We start from the raw sequence: 13648 nt of genomic DNA on the forward strand, positions 1-13648 counted from the left end.
GGGCAACTCCTCACCTGTCAGGGAAGGGCTGGAGGAGGTCATTCTGGAAAAGAGGGAAACAATCCCCTAGTGTAGTGGTTCTCAAACTTTTTTTGACTGGTGGCTGTCTTGACCTACTGGGCTGTTGGCTGCAGTTCTCCATTAGGGCTACAATTCTATACATTGTATAAGGGCAGTGGGTTTTTTGCAAGGATTATGCAGCTCCCCAGGAAACCACGGCTAACAGTTTGGGAACTCACACTCGGCAACTAGGAATAGGGGTTCCTAGTGGGAACCCCTTCTTCATCCTTCAGATGATGGGTCCATATTCAGTCACACTAAGGATACTCCTCTGGGGCAGGGGCGTCAGGGCATCTTGTAGTGTGTGATTCTATAGCCAGGAACATAGAGAGGGGGATCTGTGATGGATGTCAGAACCACATGGTGATTTGCCTGCTTTGTGCGAAGGTTGTGGACATCACCTCGTGTCTAGATAAGCTGGTAGAGTGCTGGAGAGGTGGTAGCGGTTGTGGTGCATGTCAGCACCAGCAACATGGGGAACTGTAGCTGGGTGCTTCTGAAGGCCAAATTTAGGCTGCTAGGTAGGAAGTTCAAAGCCAGAACTCCAAAGGTAGCATTCTTTGGAGGGCAGGAGGTCTGGTCTAGAGGGTAGAGCCTCCGTTTGCCTGAAGATAACATCTGCAGGTTGCCAGTTCGAGGCCACCGGCACAGTGCGACCTTGAAGCAGCTGATAAGCTGAAGCTGAGCTATTCCATCTGCTCTGAGCGTGGGAGGATGGAGGCCAGAATGTGAAACCAGATCAGAGAGAAACACCTGAATGTTGTGGTTCTTGAAAGAAAGAACCTTCTTTCATTTGTAAAAATCCCTACGGGAATTTAAATAGCTTGCCTATGTAAACCGCCTTGAATAAAGACCAAGAAAGGTGGTATATAAATACCTGTATTATTGTTGTTGTTGTTGTTGTTATTGTTATTGTTATTAGTGCTGCTTGTTCCACATGCAGAGCCAGGTAAGCAAGCAGCGCTCAGGGGTCTCAATTCGTGGATGAGATGGTGGTTTTGGAAGGAGGGGTTTAGATGTATTAGGCGGTGGAGAAGTTTTGGGACAAGCCAGGCCTGTACAAGACACATGGACTTCACTTGAACAGAAACATAACCAGTTTGCTGGCATGTAACATTTAAAAAGTGGCAGAGCAGATTTTAAATTGACCCTGGGGGAAAGCTGACAGAAATCGAGTGGCATCCGGTTCGGAACTCCTCATCCCTATGGAATGAGGGTGGTTTGAGAACAGCAAGGTAATGACAGAGTAGGAATTAGGAGTGGAAGCATGGCGGGACATGACAGCTGGTCTAGCAGAGCAATAGGCTGTGGGCAGTTGCATAGCTGGGGGGGGATCAGTGACTACTGTAGGTGCCACAACGCACCATGTAAGTGGCCTGTCCCACTTGCTGTTGGAGCCATTCTGGGCAGTGACAGTAACAAGCAGGAGATGGATGCTGTTTGGTCCAGTGAGTGCCTGCACATTGCTGTCACTGCTGGAATGGCTCCGACAGCAGCCGGGTGGGGCCACTTACATGGTGAGTTGTGCCACCTGCAGTACTTACCATTGTGCCCCACCCTCCCGGATAAGCTACTGGCTGCAGGGATAAAGGCACAAACAAACAGCCCTTCTCAGGGGACCCACTATGTAGGTGCTGTAATGCAAATGACCGAAGTCTCCAAGTGAAGATGGGAGAACTGGAATAGTTGGTGGCTAGGGAAAACATTGATATAGTGGGCATAACGGCAACCTGGTAGAACATGGAGAACCAGTGGGATACCCCAATCCCAGGCTATATATAGGAAGGACAGAAGAGTGTACTGGAGGTGGGGTGGCCATCTATGTCAAAGAAGGGGAAGAACCCAAAGAAGGGTGATGCTTTTATAGGGGAAGAATCCAGCAGAGATTGAAGGGGGAATCCAATTCCACCATAGTATAGCTGCGGGTTAAATTACCAGGCCTAAGGAGAAATGTAACAGTGGGGCATGCTATTGTCCCCCAGATCAAAAACCTGAAGGAGACCTTGAGATGAGGAAACAAATCAGGGAGGCTACAATGAGAGACAGGATTATAATTACTGGGGACTTCAATTATCCTCATATTGACAGGATCAGTTCATGTTCTGATCGCAAAAGACAGATTTATTGACACGCTCAATGACTGCATCTTAGAACATCTAGTTATAGAGCCAATTGTGTAAATTAACTCACAGCCAAATTCTATGCTGGATGCCCATGCTGGCGTACAGCAGTGCTGAAACAGCCACCATTGAATACCACAGGGCCTGCACATGCTTGATCTCGTTTGATCTTGGAAGCTAAGCAGGGTCAGGCCTGGTTAGTACTTGGATGGGAGACCGCCAGGGAATACTGTGTGCTGTAGGCTTATACCATAGTCTTTCGAGACTGAAGGTTGCCAACCAACCAACCAAGGATCATGTGCATTCAGGCATGTCCATCTAATTCTTAACAAAGCCTAGTAAAAACAAAATTGTCAGCAATCACATTGAATGCACATGATCAGATTTTCATTGGGCTCTAATACCTGTTCAATAAGGTGCTCAGTGACACGAGGATAGGTGGGTGGTGACTAGGGTCTGTCAGTTGTGGCACTGTGCCTATGAAATGCCATCCCCAGAGAAGCTTGCCTGACCCCTAATCAGTTGTCCTTTTGGCACTAGGCAAAGACATGTTATATTTGACTGCACTTTCCAGAATGTCTTAAAGCTGGTTTTAGCATTGTTTTTATGACTTTGCTGGATTATAGTAACTCTCTGGCTGCAGTTACTGGGCCTTTTAGCATTATGGTTGTGTTATGCTGTTTATTGCATCTGTCCCAGCTGCCCTGGGAGTTTTGACTAGGCAGACTATACGCTTAACTAATTAATCAGGAGTTGAGATAGAAATGTTAAATTCTCCTTTTGCTTGTCCAAGTGTTTTCAAACATTATTTATTTGAAAAAAAATTCTAACCAGACTTAATTCTACCCTGCTTCTCAAGGTGGCTTCTAGTATTATTTAAGACAGTATTGTTATAAAAGAAAAGCAACCAATATTAAAAATGCCGTCGCAGCCAAACTCAGTAAAAGATTCCAAACCAAAGAGTTTAGCCCGGCTCCCCAAAGGCATCAGAGTGGCGCCTCGTCGAATGGATGTGGGGAGTGAATGTGCCTTGGTGCAGAGCCTCTCAGTCTGGCCCCCACACCCCTTCCCTAGGAAAGTGAGGCACTGGGAGTCAGGCTTCCAATTAGGCTAACAATTAGGCAGGTTCATACAGGAGCCAGCAAACCTTCCAGTATGCAGGTGCCAGACCATTTAGGGCAAAACCAGCACTTTGACTCATGCCCAGAGACAAACTGGTGGCTAGTGAAGATTCTACACAGTGTTTCTCTTTGACAGTTTCCAGAACCAGATGTGCCTCTTCCAAAACGTAGGCTTGTGGAGCCTTGTCATTTTCTCTTGAACTAAGAGATTACTTACACGCCATCGCCAAAGTAGCGGTTGTAGTTCTCCTGAATGATTCCTCATGTAAAATAAAAGCTTTTTAATTAAATGAAGTAACGCATCAACAAGAACGTTAGGCTGGAATCCTTCGCATGCTTGCCAAGTTGTCGAGGGTAGGGAGGTTTTGAAGCAGGAGAACCCTCATGCATCCAATATGCCATATGGCATCAGGGGCCACAGTGGAAGACTACACTATATGCTTTTCCTGAATATGTAAATTGGTCAAGCCACCTGTTGGTTTACCACACAACTGTATTATTGGGTGACGGTCACCATCCCTATGCCCAATGATATTCAAGGACTCCATTCTTTAGAGGGCTAGCCCTAAGTTTTGGGAGGGGGCGCACTGCATTTATGACGACCAGCTCCCCACAGTCTCTGCAAAGGCAATATTTAGTTGCACCAGTAATGCCACGGAACATTTTGGGTGAATCCAGCCCAGACTGCTGCCCTGCCAGTAACCCTTTCTTCTGTTGGTCAGGCTATAGTCAAAGGTTGCAAGGAGGCACCTCTGATACTGCCCAACATGACTGAGTTCCCTTGAACTCTCCTGGCCTGCGTCAGAAACCGAGATGGATCCGGTTTTGTTGATAGATTAAACTTTCTCCAAGATGCTGGCAAAGGTCAGACATCCAAGCGTCATTCTTTGAACTCACAATAACTTTGATCCATGTGAGCAAGACGTTATTGCTGGCACTTTTGCTGACCTTGGCTGAAGTAAATAGGATTGCATTTCAAATGACACTGAGGTCAATGCTGATCCTAAGGATTCTTTCTTACACTGCTGGACTAAGCATTTATGACTTTCGTGGGGGGGGGGGGGCGGGTAGTGGTTAAATTTTCATAACCCATTTGTACAGCCTTGATGAAAGAGACCGTCAAAGGCTGTGCCATAAGTTTGCAGGTGATATGTGGAACTAACACATCAAAAGGGTGCCTTTGCACAGTGACATAGCTAGAGGGGGTCAAAGCACTAAGTTTTGCAGGCGCCTGAATGTGCCATGCAAGTGGTCCCTCCCGCCACATTCAGAGTGCATCCTGCCCAGAAGCCCACGTCTCCTGGTTTCCCTTTCCCACAATCCTGGCAGCTCTCCCCCCACCTCTTGCTCTAGTGGTGCTACCCTAGCTTCATTTGTCATTGCTGCTCCTTCTTCCCCCATTCTCACCCCCTGCCTTTTGAAAATCAGAGGAATAGGAGAGTAGAGTGGAGGGCAGCCTAGTGCCCTCCACTCTCCATTTCCATTCCCTGCAGGAGGGGAGAGGAACAGCAGCAGTAGCAATTGTCCCCAATTAAAAGAGTCACACCTGGGGCCAAGGGGGAAGTGCCCGAAGAGGAGACTGGTGGGATCAGCAACCCATGCTGGCCAGTCTGCCACCCAAGCAACCGCCTCAGTAAACTCCTGAGCAGACCAGCCATTTTCATGGCACACTCTCCCACTAGAAACATCCCTTCCCATGAACAGAAAAGGCTCTCTACTAGTGGACAAGCTCCTTGGGGATCAAGCCAACAATTCAGGCATGCTGTTTTCTTGTAACCCACTGTCTTGTACAAGAGGTGAAAGGATCATAGTTCATTAGAACACCTGCTTTGTATACAAAAAGCTTCGTTCCTGGCAGCATCTCCAAATAGGGCTGGGAAAGACCCCTGGAGAGCTACTGCCTGTCACTAGCACCCTGCACTTAAATGGCCCAGTGCTGGGATTCAGTAGGAGGCAGGTTTGTACAGAGCAGCCAGCGGTGAGCAACTCTGCTCAGGTGGAGCTCCCCGTGGCCCGTGCCTGACCCTAGAGGCCAAAAGGCCAGGCAAGGGCAGGTGACTGCACTGTCTCTGTTTTCTGTCCCAGAATGAGTAACTGTTCTCTGCCTTGCACTTTTTGCAAAGGGATGTTTTATTCACACATTCTGGTGTTAGGCTTTCTTGCATAAGTCTTAACCACAGAAGGGACTGCTTGGTTCCTGTGATTAAGCCCCTCCCCCTAATATATGTATAGTTAGTTGACTTAACTGAACACAAAGGACCCCAAAGCAATTTCCCTATTTGAATTCAAAGCAGAAATATGGCTTATTGCTTTGTTTAGCGAAGCCTTACATGTAGCTTTGCTGCCCCCACCTGGTGGGACTGAGCAACTGTTGGGCTGCTGCACCAATTATCCTAAAACAGAATTTAACTTGCTAAAGGGAAATTGCACTGATGCCTTTGAGCGTATCCCAGGGGCAGAAATACATTTGAAGTGCTGGGAAAACATTATGGAGCTCACAGGTGGGGAATGCCACCCACGTTTTGTTCATTTTAAAGCACAAATGCAATTGTCAAGAACTGCAGCCCAGCTGATTGCGAGCCAGTATAGGGGGATGTTGGCTGTAGAAGGGGCAGGCCAGGGTTCAAACATACTGCAACTGAGAATGAGAGGGCACAACTTGCCCAAGTCCACCTTATGAGGTAACAGCGGAGGCAAGATGAGACCCAGTGATGTCAAGATTGGCAGCACTGTCTATTCACCACAATGCTGCTCCAGCCATGCATGTCTGCGTGCTACATTTGAGCCAATGATCACCTTACCCACACCTTGCTGCAAGGATAAAGAGTAAAACCTCCTATGTCTCTCTCAGCTCCTTAAGAGAAAAGTTGAGATGAAAATGTAATGAATATTGGGAGAGTTCTGTACAGGAAGCAACTAACAGTGCAGTCCTGTGCATGGCTACTTATTAGAAAGCCCCATTAAATTTATTGGAACTTACTCCCAGGTAAGAGTATACAGGATTGAAGCCTGAGGAAAATCTAATTGTTTTTCCTTCCCTGCACTACAATAATGAACACTGGCCACAAACAGCAGCAATGTAGGAAATATGCAGTATTTTTCAAATTCATCAGATGTGAATTTGGTTTTGGTCATTTGGTGAGTTTGGTCATTAAACAAATCAGGGCACAGCTGGAAAATTTCAAACTGCTGTCTTTTATTTTTGAAACTTTGGTGTTATTTTACTAGTTAGCTGCCTTGAGTATCCCATCACAGACAAAAAGGCAGCAGGGCCAGCACAAGATCCCCGGAGCCTGTGACTGCAGGCCAAATACAGCCCCCCCCCCAGCACTGAGGAGACAGCTTCTGCTGCTCTCACTCTCTACTGTTCTAGCTCAGCACTCATTGCCCCACATTTCCTCTCCCTCAGTCCCCCTCTTCCTTTTCCAATCCAGGCAATGGCAGGAGGGGGTGCTGCAGGTTGACAGAGGTGGGCACCCCCCATCTGCCTCCTGCAGCAACTGCCTCAGCTGGCCTTATGGATGGCCAGTTCTGAAAGGCACACTATAAGTATTTTAATAAAAACTAACATATTTTTCCTTCTCTGCAAGGATGTTCCTAACTACCAAAATACATGCGAACTCCCCTACATGGATATGGTGATAGCAGAGACTCTACGTTTGTATCCATCTGTATTCAGGTTAGTACAAATATCCATTTCAAAAGGCTTATTTTCTTACATGCCCGGCTCACACCAATATTGAGGAAAAAATAGTATTCTTAGGTTGCAATCCTAACCACACTTTCCTGAGAGAAAGTCCCATTGAACAAAATAGGACTTAGTTTCTGAGTAGACCTGGTTAGGATTGCATCCATGATCTGTCAGAGTGGTTGGGTTGAACTCCTCAAATTCTACATTTAAAAATGGATGTGACAGCAGAGAGTAGGTATAGACAGCACTGAAGAGCCGTCTAGCTTATCATTCCTATAGAACAGGGGTGTCCAACATTTTGGTATGAGGGCCACATCATCTCTCTGACACTGTGGCGGGAGCCAGGGGAAAAAAAGAATTTACATTTAAAATTTGAATAAATTTACATAAATGAATTTGTTAGAGATGGAATTGATATGAACGAATGAAAGTCTTGCAGTAGCCCAAGGTCTATAAAAGGCCTTGCACAAAGCAAGGCCAGCCTTTCCTTCACTGCCACTGCTGCATTCACAGATGTGAAACAGCAAGTAGTGGAGGAAGCCCTCGTCCCACAGCTCAGCTGAGACATCAGTCATCCTCATGCTGAGAGCAGTTGCATTGGGCCAGCACGGGCTCCAGCAAGTCTCCAGAGGGCCAGAAGCTCATTAGAGACTGGGGGCTCTCCGAGGGCCGGATTGGGAGCCCCCAAAGGCCTCAAGTGGCCCCTGGGCCAGGGTTTGGGCACCCCTGCTATAAAAGAAGCCTTCAAGATAACTATTTCACATTGACAACAGGGAGGCTTGGCAACTTGTTTTAGTATTTAAAGAGAGTTCAACCTTGCCTTTCTATCTGTATCAGTATCTTCACACACTACTTAACATTTGAATGTAAAACAATGCAAATGTTTTCAAAATAGTTTTTAACACAAAACCCCCCAAAACAAATAGATGAAACAGCAGCACTTGTAAATGGAAGAGGTAGATCTTTATTGCCTGTATAGCAGTTCATTTCCCAGCCTTTTTAAGCTCAAACAACCCATTGAATTGAGCCTGGAAAACCGAAAGCTAACGAAGAGCTTCCAAGTACTGTTTGAATAGGAGCAACACAGCAGATCCCAGTTAACAATCTGGCTGCCACATTTGTTATATATGCTCCCTAGGTAGGCTGATTATATTGTCAGTGGTCACAGGCCTATTTTCCCTGCTTTGGCAGCCTGCCCTTAATGGTTTTCAGGCAAAGGCTTCTTCAGAGTTCTCTTTGTATGTTCCTGAAATATGCACCTTTGACTCTCATAGATACACCCGGGAAGCATCAAAAGACTGCACCATTTTGGGACAACGTATACCTGCTGGTCTTATAGTGGAAGTAGCTGTTAGACACCTCCATTACAATCCAACTCTCTGGCCAGAACCTGAGAAGTTTATTCCCGAGAGGTATGCAGGCTGCCCTTTTATTGTTCAGATCCACTCAAAATACTCTAAGTGCCGTTTCCCATATTATTTATTAACATTTATACACCACTTTTCAACAAAGTTCACAAAGCAGTTTACAATCAAAATCAAATCAAATGGCTTGTCTCTAAAGTGCTCATATGGCAAATGAAGGAAGGAAATTGATGTGTAAGAAGAAGAAATACTTAGTGGACCTTGATTTATCCATTAGTTCTTCTAGATCCATATTATTCTACTTGCTTGTTATGGGTTCCAGTAGGCTCTGGTCATGTTCTCATGAAATTATTTTCACAGTTCACCTACGCACTTTTACTCCTATACGTTGCCCACAATGATAGCAAAAATAGGTAAGCTTTATCACACAGAAATGCCATTTTTATGCCACTGCATGCTTTGTTTTGTTGTAACGTGGTGGGGAGGGGGCTGATTATCACATTGGTCTTCCACGTGGAGATGCTGCAGTTCAAGATCACACCACTACCTGAGCAGCCATGCTACTGCATGAACACTGACCACCCAGTCAGTTAATGAACTTTGTTCATTAACATGAGGTTCCAGGTTTTTCCATTTCCAAAGTACCACCGATGGACTTTCAGTTCCTTTACAGGAAAGCTTTGACCTGCTATTAGCATATTACCTTTCAGGGCCAGACATTCTTTCTCCATTTTCGCAAGTTTCCCAAGATAACAGTCATGAGACTATGTTCTATAGAGCAGCAGTTCCCAAACTCTGGGTCCGTGGCCCACCAGTGGGTCACTTCCCAATTTTTGGTGGGTCACGAAACTGACAAGGCAGATTAGACTATGAGCATCAAGAGTTAAACCACCTGTGACTTGAGCAGCTGGTAAAATGAAGCATTTTTTTAAAGATGTCTCAGCGCTAAAAAGTTTGGGAACCACTGCTCTGAAACCTTCTGAAATAGCAAGATGCATTTTTACTGCTGAAACAGCTTCATGTTTCACAACCAAGACGATTTCTCATATTGCCTTTTCCTCTTCTTACCTTCAGGTTTACCGCAAAGGCCAAGCAGCAGCGCCACGCTTTCTCCTACATCCCCTTTGGGGCAGGCCCTCGCAGCTGCATTGGCTTGAAGCTGGCTCTGATGGAGTTAAAGATAACACTACTAAGAGTCTTCCAGAAGTTCAAGTTTGAAACCAGCACCAAGACTCGGGTTTGTATCTGTGCTGCTCCTTGGAGTTATGTTTGCCTGTTTGAGAAAATAGCAGAAGTACCCCATCTTAAAAAAAAAAAAAACTCCTGGGGATGGAGTGGTCCTCTTATCTTCTTTAGCACATTTGTTTGAACCAATAGCCAGTGTCTGAATTGGGGAAGGGAAAGGTTAGTGCTGGACCTTCTAGTCCAATGATTCTCAAACAATCCACCTTCTCCCACTGAACCCCTAGTATTGCAAAAGATTCTGGAAAGAGAAGTGTTCTATGGCGAGGCTGTGCATCAGTTATGCAGGTTGCTGACCAGGTTCTGTTGACCCAAGTCAACCAAGCCAGTGGATCCTAACTTTCCACAGCTACACACTGAAGGGGAAGATTGGCAATGATAATTGATGATCTACTGGTTAGAGAACCTCCAAAAGCATCCAACGACTTTTAGGCTTCTCTTTCCCCATCACACTATTTCAAAGCCACTATTACAGCCCCATCAAGACTCCCACAAAAATCAAGGCTCAGAAGGTCCAAAATAAATATTTGCATTTTGTGACAAAACGCATACACCTGATGAGGCCTAATTCCCACCTTGTGACCTATGGTTACTGTACATATATGTAACTTGCTTCTATTCTGTTTCTGCTCCCCCCACCCTTTTCCAGATTCCTGTGCTGAAATCGGAGGGTATAATAAGAATACAAAATGGCATCTACATTAAGGCAGTTTCTCGATAGAACAGAATCTCCAGGACTGTGTGTGTGCTCTAAGATGACAGTAGGTCGGTGTGAGATAAATTTCTGTTGTACTGTAAAAACAGGCTCTTCTTTTTCAACCTGTTTTGCTACTGATGAGTGGGGGTATGTTGCCGTTTCCCATTTCTAAAAATCTAGCTGTGTTGGAAGGATCTATGGAAAAAACAAGATGTTTTTGGGGATACTGGCAGACATGAGCCTGGACTCCCATTCCAAACGCTCTCCATACATGCAAAGAAATAAGGTAGAGAAAAGATATTTCAAGAGAAGTATTTTTCCACCTGTGCTGTAACGTGGGCATGATATAGCACAATTCTTGAACTCCTATTAGCTTCTAGAATTACCTGCAATTCTTTGAATGTATGATTCTGCTCCAGCTTGTGCTGTGGTGTTGATCAGGGCAACTTCATCTCATTATCTATCGATCAGCAACATCTGTCACAGCTCTTTTTACCTTTTTACAAAATAAGTAGTTCAGGATCTTTGAAGGAAATGCATTTCTTTGGGGGGGAAAAAGCCTGCATTTATTTGGAAGAGAGATTCCATGGGCCCAGTAGAACTTATGTTGTGATGAGAACAAGCACTAAGTTGCCTTTGGATGTAGCAGGTTGTTGAGAATCCAATCAAACAGTGACACACAGGTTTTGGGACTACAGCACAGTTGTATAAATTGTTGAAAGTTTATTTCAACATGACTGAACCACTCTTCCCAAGTTAGACCAAACAATGTTGTAGACTGAGCTGCTTATACGTTATACTCTCCACGAAAATAAACACAAATATCCAAAGCTCTACACAAAGAACAGCCAAGTCCTTGATCTTTGGAAATTGAGTAGAAAGTTGCTGCCTGTGTAGGGCTGGGAGTGGGGATTAGGATACAGCAGGAGTCCTCCGCTAACCCAGCCCCCACTTGGACCCGATCCTCCCCCACTGCACCCTACCCCCATCCAAATGTTTCTCCCCACCTCCAGCACACCCTCCTGCCACCTTCCCCAAACCTACGTGTGCTGGCTGGCACAAGCTAGGGATCTGACGCTGCCAGGCTGCCGTGGACCTTCTCGCTGTCCCAGTTAGCTCCCGAGTTGGTGCAAATGTGCCTTATGGCATGTTTGCAGCACTCAGAGCCGGACCAGGGATGGCTGTGTTGACTCACAGCACAGTTAGGATTGCACTGTAAGTATAGTACAGCATGCTCCAGAACACCTCAACATCCTTGTTGCATGTTTGTTTAGTTCCCCACTTGGCTGAGGTGCTGAATGATAGCTCTCAAGGAATAACTTAGTTCAAATTTCTGAACTAGTGATGCGTTCATTTTGATGAAGAGTAAGCAAGCAGTGGCAAAGAAAAAAAAACTATGTGATGCCTTATTCTCCCAAGTGTGCCTTCACCTGCAGATGTCTCTCATCTTTAGAACAACAGTATTAAATATTAAGTTTTAATTAGGTGCATTTTTGTCTTGATCGTTCCCGTATATTCTGCAGCCTGTGTGTACAAATTATAATGAGTCTCAAATGGTTTACAGGACCTAGTTTGTTGCGTTTATTTATCCAATTTTTTGTTTATCCAATTTTCTAGCGCCGGTGCTGCTGTAACAATAGGGTGTGCACTGCATCCTGCAGTGGGGGAGCAGTCACAGAGGTCTCCTCAATGTATGGCCAAATTTGTTCCCTTACCTCGGGGCTGCATAGCTGCTGCACCAGAGCTGGAAAGTTGAATAGGATTGGGCCCTCAGAATACTACCCATTTTAAAGTACGTTTCTCTCAACACATAAGGCCAGCGAGCTGGGTAGTCTTTGTCAACTTTCATTCATACACACTCTTTAGACAGAAGACAAAGTTCACATACCAGAAGAAGTAAAGTTAGTATTGCACTTTCCAGTGCTGCTGCTGTTCACACTTCTTACCCCATGCTTTATTTTTTATACACAACTGAATGTAGCACATACACATCCTAAAAGCCCCTGCCTCCATTTTTAAGATTGGCCTTAATGGTTCGCTATGAGGCAGAAGGAAATACAAGTGGGTATGTACTCCGAAGAGACAGGAACATTTCACTGCAGCCCCCTCACATTACCTCCATCCATCCAGCACTCTGTTGCCAAATCATTCCTCTCTCGTTGCGCTGCTCAAACCATGCCCCTCCTTAAATCCTTGCACTGGCTTCCTGGCTGCTCCTATATCCAATGCAAGGTCTTGGTCCTTACCTCCAAAGCTCTGCATGGCCCAACCCCTCCTTACCTCCTGAATCGCACTATACTCCTGCCTTTGCTCTTCCACCTTTACCATTGCTGGGTCTTTTCCTCTGTTGTCCTCCTTACGTCTATTTTAGATTGTGAGCCACTGAGAATAGGGATCTGTAATCTTTTCTGATGTAAAGCACCATGAATGCAGATTATGCTATATGATAAAAATATGTTGAGACTATTTATTACGTGTTAAGGTAGAATTTTGCAGTTTGGCATTTTTTAAACTTTCCCCCCCCCCCCCCACAGCCTAAAGGTTTAGGGTTGGTAGTAAATCTGAAGGAAAAGCAGCTGAGAACTCTTCTATGCTTCCTACACTTTGGAGGCAGCAAGCAACAGGATTCTGGGAATGGTGTTCCTGGCTGTTCCTTCAAACAAAGCAAGAGGTACCTATTTCCTAGGAATGTGGGATTATTATAAAAGGGCCTGGCTGACTTACTACTTATAATACTCAGAATCATTTCAGATAATGCAACTGAATGATTGCTCTTTATGGTATTTAGAGAATGAGCTAATAAATTACTTGGTAAAAACTGCTAATTTTTGTTCCATTGCTGGGCAATGCTGCTTTATTCTCTACCAAAAACAACTCCTTATGCCTCACCTCAAACCCACATAGGCATGACCAAATATCTCTTTATTGCCAACAGAATGGCATCAGTGAACTAGGTCCATAGCTGCTAGCCTCTCTCCAAACACTGCCTTTGGAAAGTACATCCTGTGGCTCAAACTATCTCTCGTCACACAGGGTTATGGATAGCTATGGACTACCAGCCTCTGTTCTTGCCAATTCCTACATAAAACCGTTTTGTCAAACAAAGGCTTTCTTGGATTACCTATAATCTTGCTGATTCTGTACTTCATTCAAGTTAACTTCCATTCCCACCTTCCTTGCTATTCCTTTTGCTCCAAGTATTTTCCCCAAAATTTTAATCATATCAATTTAGTTCACACCTCATGCACAGCAATCTTTTGATGCAAAAAATTTTAAGTGGTACTTTCAGTTACAGTCAGCTATAGAACATAAGATTCTTTCTGTGAAGACTGCTGAATTAAACCACCCAGAAA

At 45.0% G+C, this 13648-nt stretch overlaps 1 protein-coding gene across 1 annotated transcript in view; it reads left to right on the top strand.

Moving 5' to 3' along the window:
- TBXAS1 (thromboxane A synthase 1) overlaps window positions 1–10319 on the top strand; it is a 206770-nt gene extending 196451 nt beyond the window's left edge. The window contains exons 10-13 of the mRNA XM_066634456.1: window positions 6892–6980; window positions 8267–8404; window positions 9431–9593; window positions 10248–10319. Of these exons, the coding sequence (XP_066490553.1) occupies window positions 6892–6980; window positions 8267–8404; window positions 9431–9593; window positions 10248–10319 (462 nt within the window). The remainder of the gene's footprint in view (window positions 1–6891; window positions 6981–8266; window positions 8405–9430; window positions 9594–10247) is intronic.
- Window positions 10320–13648: the final 3329 nt, after the last annotated feature.

This window comes from Tiliqua scincoides, chromosome 7 (genome assembly GCF_035046505.1).
Source record: "Tiliqua scincoides isolate rTilSci1 chromosome 7, rTilSci1.hap2, whole genome shotgun sequence".
Taxonomy (NCBI): Eukaryota; Metazoa; Chordata; class Lepidosauria; order Squamata; family Scincidae; genus Tiliqua; species Tiliqua scincoides.